The sequence below is a fragment of the Dendropsophus ebraccatus genome, chromosome 10 (assembly GCF_027789765.1).
Source record: "Dendropsophus ebraccatus isolate aDenEbr1 chromosome 10, aDenEbr1.pat, whole genome shotgun sequence".
Taxonomy (NCBI): Eukaryota; Metazoa; Chordata; class Amphibia; order Anura; family Hylidae; genus Dendropsophus; species Dendropsophus ebraccatus.
In genome coordinates, this window is record NC_091463.1 from 13,757,376 (window position 1) to 13,765,792 (window position 8,417).

The 8,417-nt window shown below is 45.1% G+C and overlaps 1 protein-coding gene across 6 annotated transcripts in view; it reads left to right on the forward strand.

The window, feature by feature from the left end:
* Nucleotides 1-6,916, forward strand: part of EHMT1 (euchromatic histone lysine methyltransferase 1) — an 87,575-nt gene extending 80,659 nt beyond the window's left edge. For all 6 annotated transcript variants that reach the window (XM_069986518.1, XM_069986517.1, XM_069986513.1 and 3 more), the window contains exons 26-27: nt 2,395-2,570; nt 4,126-6,916. In XM_069986518.1, coding sequence (XP_069842619.1) covers nt 2,395-2,570; nt 4,126-4,315 — 366 coding nt within the window. In that variant the 3' untranslated portion in view covers nt 4,316-6,916. The remainder of the gene's footprint in view (nt 1-2,394; nt 2,571-4,125) is intronic.
* Nucleotides 6,917-8,417: the final 1,501 nt, after the last annotated feature.

Here is an 8,417-nt window from a genome sequence, read left to right on the forward strand (position 1 = left end):
TGGCTAACACCCCTCCAAGCACCGATTCGGCCCGTCCCTTTTATTAATAATCATTAGAGGAGACAGGCCGGCTGGGGGCAGTAGACCCGCCCCAAACCCCCACCCCGAGATCTTGCAGTTTTCATTCTTACCACTGGGGCTAAAACTAAGATGAGACTTCCTATTGTGTCTATGGTGATAAGAGGAGGCTGCTGTAAAGTGATCTGTACAGCAATTGCAGCATCATGTGACACCAGTAGATGGAGGAGACAATAGCAGCTCCTGGGGGAATTACCTCTTTACGGGTCACATTTATCTTAAGGGGACAGACTGGCTATTTTCGTCTTCCTCCACGAGGCTTGCTGTAAAGCATGTCACTAAATGCTGTTAAAAACAGCCCAGGCAAAATGGCAGCCCCATAACAATGTACAAAAAGGAAAATAAAAAAATATTACAGTCATAAAATAGAAACAGATTGGAATAAAATAACACAGTAATTTATTCTAATCAGTAAAAGAAAATTTAGGTGACACATTCACTTTTAAGATGGCAATAATTCTCTTATATGTCCCCTCGTTGGCCCACGTAGGGCAAACCCAAACCCTAAATAGATGGAGCTACGAGGGAAGGTAAATGGATTTGATAAGCGCCATACTGTCAGCCCTGGAAATTGGAAGGTCGTCCTGGGCTTTAGCTTTCTATCTCATCAGTTACTGGCTTATTGTTCAGGTTATGGAAATTCTCGATACCTTTACCCACCAGCACTCCAAGACGATTGTTATTACAAGGAAGCTAGTGGTGTGTGGCAGATTTGTAGCATTCATCTGAATGTGGTTGTCACATAGATTTCTGCAGACTATACCCCAGAGTGTGTCAGAGTTCACGGCCTTGCAGTCATCTTACATCACACACCCCAAGTGTTGCAGGTAACCTCCCTTGGGAGCGACACCTGATGGGAGTGATCATCACTGATGTCATTCTTACGTCTTCAGCGTTTGACGAGTCTGATCTTTCCAGGAAGTTTTACTCTCCACAGGAGAAATATCGCACATAGGCGTCTACATTCTGGGAAAGCCACCGAGCTGTCCGAGCATGCAGGAGACTGGCGGCTGCTGTGCAATGTACTCTAAGCCTCTACACTTGACCGCTCTCCACCAACCACTTTAATTGTGCGCCATTGGCATCGGCCGTCCATTAAAGATCATTATGAATGTGCCCAGAAGGCATGGCTAGCTCCTTTAATGCATCTTTCTGCTCGGGGACCCGACGTGGCTGAAATTAGCAGTGGTAATTAAAGTTGGCTTGTGCAGTTGTTCACTGCTGAGAAGAAAGGACCCCCCCCCCTCCTCCTCCTCTTCTTCTCTCTTGCTTCCCCGGGACATAAGGAAAACACACAGCTCCTCCTCAGACAGCATTGGCCTCATTTGTGTTACTTTTTATTTATTTTTCCTAGCGATACAGTCTCGACTGCCTCCTCACCTTCAGTTCCTTTGCAAACACTTTGGCCGCCAAATTTTATCTACATTGCCTATAATGGGTGCTATATATGTCAGTAGGTTAGAACAGAGCACATGTGAGTAGCGGCTTATAGGCTGTGCCCCCTGCCATGCAACAGGAAACATACTGCGTTCATCGGGGTGGTGATTGATCTTCACACCCGCCCCGCTCCATTATCTGCTCGCTTCCTTTATGTGCCTACAGGACTGGCTGAGCATCTGATATGAATACTAACCTCCTGACTCCTCACCCCGATGGCAGATATTGGGGGAGGGAAAGACATGTTGGATCTGAAAGTTGCCCCTTTGCCCTTGGGCATACGCTACCTCATTGAGAACACATGAGCCAATCAGATTGGAGGGGAGAGCTGTCAGCTGGCCACTATTTTATGTGCATATAGATTCCACTGATACAGCATTGTGCCGCAGTTTGGGGTATATCCCCTATAGAAATACACTTGGACAGTTTGGGCTGGTACACATGGTAGTAGTGCACCAGTTTTGCTATATCCCCCCATTGTCTCATCGGCATATCCCCCCATTATGTGTTTGATAACAGCAGCAAGGGTATTGGGGTGTTAATCAGTAAATTAACATTTCTTGGCGTCTTGTGTTTGCAAAGCATTCTGGGTTGACAACAGCAGGCCAGGTTGCCAGCATCACTAAAGTAATTTAATGCCACGTGACTTCCAGCTCGCACGAGCCGCTTCCTGTTATCGATAATGTGATTAATCTGATCCCTGTAAAGCCCATAAAGAAAATCTCCACCGCATGTGCTGGGAAGATTCATTCCATGACTGCCAAAGGACTTGCCAAAGAGGTGCAAGCAAACATCAGTCTTCCTCCAGAGTCTGCTTGACCAGACTCTAGCGCAGTATCCGATCCTTCTCTGGTTTAACCATGTCTTGTTTTACTACAGGATGGAGAGGTTTATTGCATTGATGCCCGATTCTACGGCAACATCAGTCGCTTCATCAACCACCTGTGCGAGCCCAATCTGCTTCCCGTCCGGGTGTTCATGTCCCATCAAGACCTGCGTTTCCCCCGCATCGCTTTCTTCAGCAGTAGACCGATCCATGCAGGAGAACAAATTGGGTAAGAATGACAATCTGCGTGGCACATTCAGTGGACTCTGTATCTAAAAGGGTTGTCCCATCCGCATCGGTGCCATGTCGCTAGAGCTGCATCCATGTCTGACCCACCGGGATAAAGTGGTGGCAGTGGTGCTGGGAAGCATCGTGCCACTTTGTCTTCTGTTGGTTCCACTATTTTTTTTTCCTGGGTGGCCACTAGAGGTGAGCGCAACTCCAACATGCCTATGGCTGTATCCATGTTTTCCCAGACTCCCTAGGGCTCCATCTAACTTCTCCAGCCACCGATTTTAAAATGCAAAATAATCAGATGCGACATTCTGGAGTCGCGCTCATCTCTAGTGGCCACGTAAATAGCTGTTAAGTATAACACCACCACTATGTTTGACAAGAGCAACTCCTTAAAGTGTATATTAGAAAAGGAAATCATGTCTCGTGATTCACAGTCCATAAGATGCAATGGGTGAATAGACTCCTGGTATATCTAACCGTGGCAATCCTTCACTAAAATGACACCCGCCTCATGGCAGCCAATTAGATCAGTTAATGAACTGGAAACCTGCACGGTTGCTATGGTCAGGGTCTTACTACAGTAACCTTTGTAGATTTTAAAGGACAAGTGCCATGAAAATTTTTTTCCCAGTAATTGAAGCACATTACAAAGTTATATAACTCTGTAATATGCTTCAATCACCTATCTGCCTCCCTTCCCTGTCTTTTCCCCCCTCCACCCCCCAGCAGGAAGCGTCCTAACTCACACAGACCTAATGACTGTCGTCACCGTCACCAAGCTCTCTTCTCAGCTCCTTCTCCTGTTACACTAGCCTCCCCCCTCCCCTGCCTTGTCAGGTGACTCAGCTTGCTCAGCTCCCATTGGCTGAACAACTGCAAGCCATCACTTGGACTGGGGAGGGGGGGCTGCTGTAACAGGACCTAGAGCAGCCCTCCTGCTGATGACTCATCCTCACAAGAAGGAGCTGCCTGGTGACGGTGACAGCCTGTGAGAGTTAGGACACTTCCTGGTGGAGGGGGGAAAAGACAGGGAAGGGAGGCAGATAGGTGATTGAAGCATATTACACAGTTATATAACTTTGTAATGTGCTTCAATTACTGGGAAAAAGTTTTTCATGGCACTTGTCCTTTAAGTGAAGTGTCCCTGTCACTTTAAAAAAAAAAAAAAAAGTCAAACGAGACTGCTTCTCCCCCCAGCTCGCAGTGTTCTCAGTTCCACTGCAAGAGACTTTCTCCATAGACTTACAGTGATGGAGAACGTCACTCACTGGAGATGGAAAAGTGAAGCGCTTAGCCGAACGCCTCTCTAGGCTGTATCTGAATCAGGGGGGGCCTCAGCACTGACACCCCAACCAGTCACCCCCAACACATTGAGTGTTTCTTAAAGGGACAGTACACATCTAACTCTTAGGTTCCGTCAGTGTCTGTTGCACATTCTGTTATATGCGGCATAACCTGCATAGACTTGTATGTGAATATGAGTAGTTGTTTGCTGCCAGTGTCTCTGTGGGTAAGTCACCTGACATCTCTTACGCCTCTTCTTGCAGTTTTGACTACGGCGACCGCTTCTGGGACATTAAGGGCAAGATCTTCAGCTGCCGCTGCAGCTCCCCCAAGTGCAAGCACTCTGTGATCAAAGTTGCCCCCCAGTGCCAGCCAGCAACCCCTCCAGAAGCACCACAAGAGAATGGTCTCCCAGACACCAGTTCCTCCACCACCACTCACAGCCTTTCCTGAGAAGACATGGACACCGTTACTTTTTTTTTTTCCTCCCCCTTCACCTCCATTTTTTTGTGTGAAATCGTAGGAGTCCCAAATCCTGGACAAAGTTCCTAAAGACCGGTATCCCCCGTTAAATCAAGCTGGATGTAATTTACTTGACAGTGGAGTCTTCTGGTCCATCAGGTTGGAGAAGAGGAGACAGACGTCTCACGGACTCCTTTACTTGTTTTTGTTCTTTCCTTTATAAGAATTCACAGACTATGGTCAACCCTTTCCTTGCCAGTGTGACTTAGGCGGACAAGAGTTACCAAGTGAAAAGTATTTTACCCCCTTGGGGGGGGAAAACATTGTATTAATCCTTTGTCACTCAAGTCGTACATATGTCTTCTGCAGTCGTAGATTGATCAGTGAACGAATACGGATTTCATCGACTGTTCTTCTGAAATAAACCATTGACCAGAGTCCAGATACAAACATATGCCAAGGGCTGGAGAGTAGGGCACCATAATAGCCAATGTACCCACATTACAAAAATGATCTTATAGGAAGGGTCATGTAATTAAAGGGGAACCCCATGGTTAATGAAAAGGTCTGGGATTTGATGAAAGGGTTTGCGTTTCTCCCAGAATTAGCGTCACTTATGCCTGTCGGCTGTGTCTGGTTCTGCATGTTTTCCCTATTCAAGTGAATGCAAATCAAAAGCAGATCTTTTTTCAAATCCTAAATTCTCCCTTTAACTAGAGGATGGATAGGGCCACCGGGTCTCAACAAGAAAAGGGGGCACCAATCTGTGAAAGGAGTTAAAGGGGTTATTCAGCGCTACAAAAACATGGCCACTTTCTTCCAGAAACAGCACCACTCTCGTCTCCAGCTCGGGCAGGGTTTTGCTGCTCAGTTCCATTGAAGTGAATGGAGCCTAATTGCAAACTGCACCTGAACTGAAGACAAGAGTCGTGTTGTCTCTGAAAGATAGTGGCCATGTTTTTGTAGCGCTGGATAACCCCTTTAAGACTCCTCTGGTAGTGATCAGGAATATGTTTAGCTTACAATCTCTGCCTCTCAGCTTTCATATTCCTTATCCATAGGATAGGAGATAACAAGGTGATCTCTGGGGGCCTGGCTGATCCTGAGAATGGGGAGGCAGTCATTGCAGGAATCAGTGGAGCGCTTCATTCATTTCCTGGGGGTTGTGTCTCCATCCTCAGGATTGGTGGGGATCCCACAGCCAGACCCCAAGAAATCAGCTTATTCACTATCCTACGAAAAGCTTTCATACATAGCTGATCCATCTGCAGGTTCACCGGACACTAATGTGTATGACCAGCTTTAGTCAGGGTTTCAGAAATGACATTTATTCCCGTGGCATCTTGCATGGATTTAAATGGGCACGGTCACTTTTGACATGTCTTAGTGGCAGACTGGAAGTCTATGGGGCCGTCTCTGTCTCATGCACAGAGAGTGGGGAGAGAAGTGGTTCTAGCAATCTGTTGACCCCAGTCGATTAAAACTTTTGTCACGCCTAGAGGACATGTCAAAATTTTTAGTAAATATTAAACTACAATACATGATAGCATGGAATAATCAGACTCCCACATTCACGGCCGAATTGTGACCGTTCCCGTGGAAACATCGTTTCGGGTGTAGACCCCAATTCCTTTTACTGATCCAGAGTGCCCGTAGCTTGAGGTGACCTGTAGTAGTTGATGTGCTCGCTCTCCTAGGTTGTCGGATCTGTGCGTCACTTGTAATCAGACAGTATTTTTTCCTTTAAGAAGGTTCATTAATGTATATTGATTATCCAGCCATGAAGACTAAGTGAGGGTCAAGGTTTCCTAATGCCAAGGGACTGATGCCAGTCTGTGTTATCGTGGCATCCGGCAGTTCATAAAGGGTTAATAGTGCAAGATACACGTTACCGCCTTGGAGGAAAGAGATGTTTTCTGCTCTCAGACTGTAAGGCCCCAACATGGCGGCAGCTCGTGTAAATCTAACCCGCCTAGAGGGGGGAAAAATAAAATAAAAAAAATCACTGAACATTTCCATTAGCGATTTCTACCAGTGGCAAGTGGAGCGTCTTGTATTTTCCATGCGATGAATTCCTACGTGATCTTTTTATGACGATGATAAAGAAAAAAACAAAAAGTTTGGAAGTTCCAGAGATTAAAAACAAAAAAGGTGCTGAATATCCTCCCGATTTCTATACTGAACAGATACCCTATTGACTGTACCATAAAGAATTCTGAATTTTAGGAGAAATTACCAGAAGCAGACCTTTTTTTAAGAAAAAAAAAAAAAAGAAATAAAAACAAAAAAAAAAGGTTAGAACTGTAGTGTGAATAAAATTCTTTTTGTATTTTATGTTTTTTTTTTTTTTTTTGTTTTGTTTTTTTTCCCCCCTTTTAAATAAATAATAAAAAAACCAGAACCTGCCATTTTTGGTGGATTTTAATTTGTCATTTCTTTTATAAAATTGTCCCTTAGTGCAGCCGGGTTTTTTGTTTTCTGTTTTCTCATAAATTGTAAGTGCCCCCCCCCCCCTCCCCCGATCATTGCCAACATTCAGTCTTTCGTTTCCTGTTTTGTTTTCAGTAAAACAATAAAATGCTTTAAATCTGAGTATCGTTGATGTGGTGTCTTCAAAGGCCACTAAAAGGGGCTGTGGCTCCGATGTGCCAGTCATTCTCCGGGTAGAAAGGAAGATCGTTGTTGTTGTTTTTTTTTCCCATAGACATGGGCAGGTTTGAGAAAATTGGATTTAAAGGGACAGTCTCACTTTAAAGGTGGTGTTCGGGCTTAGAAAAACATGGCCAATTTCTTGCCAAAATAACCCCTCTCCTGTCCCCAGTTTGGGAGCGGGTTTTGCAGTCATATGCAGCTAGTTGTATTATCACACACAACCTGAAGACAGCGGTGTTGCTGTTTTTGCAAGAAAGTATCTTTTTTTGTTTGTTTGTTTTTTAACTCTTCGATAACCCCTCTAAATTGGATGTATTTTTGTACTGTTAGACTTGGTGGGATTTATATTCTGAAACCCCCAGGTCATGGGTCTCCAAACTGCGGCCCTCCAGCTGTTGCGAAACCACAACTCCCATCATGCCTGGACAGCTAAAGCGTTGGAGTTGGCATGATGGGAAATGTAGTTTTGCAACAGCAGGAGGGCTGCAGTTTGGAGACCCATGCCCCAGGTAATGCAATTCCTGCAAAATGGATGACATTTTACCCATTGTCACACAGAGCAGAGCACCCTCATTACAAAAAAACACACCAGAATCTTATATTATTCACAGCAAATCCTACCACATGTGAATATAGGCAATAGTCTCCAACCTATAGGGAACATACCAAGGAAATCTAAAGTTTGCTAAATTCCAAGCTAGAGTGTACAGCAGGAACAGGAATTCCATCACAGGATTTACACAAGACAGAAAGCGGGACAATGCAGACAGCAGGAGGAAAGCATGTTGGTTTGTTAGATGGTTGACATTGGGTTTCATAGTGCAAAGACCCCTATAGTGATGCCCATTGTACATTGGGCTCAGTAGAAAATGATGCCCTGGATTGCAGGAAATTTGTATTATTAATCAATTGGTAAATAAATACAGTGGTGCCTTGGATTAGGAGCATAATTCGTTCCAGGACCGCGCTTGTAATCCAAATCCACTCTTATACCAAAGCAAAATTTCCCATAAGAAATCATAGAAATGCAAACAATTGGTTCCACACCCCAAAAATAATGATTTATTATTCTGAATAACATGTAAATCTAATGAAACAAACATTCAGAAACAGCAGAATATGTGATATTATAAGTTACTGTACAGTAATGAGGAGGATGGGAAACACAGGGGCGGACAGAGACTGCAGGGAGCAGGAAGGAATGGGCAGGGCAGATGTGGGCACATACATGCAGCTCTGTGTCCGGGGAGAGAGGGGTTACAGCTATGGAGAGATTACCTCCACAGTCCTGTCCCCTGATGTAAGCCCCAGCCTGGAGTGGATCTGCTATGATTTGGAAGGTGAGGGAGACTTCCTGGGTCAGAGTACGGTGCTGTAGACCCCGCTATGCAGACCATGTCCCTCCTCCAATCACGCTCCCACCCAGTCCAGGGAGCTCTTA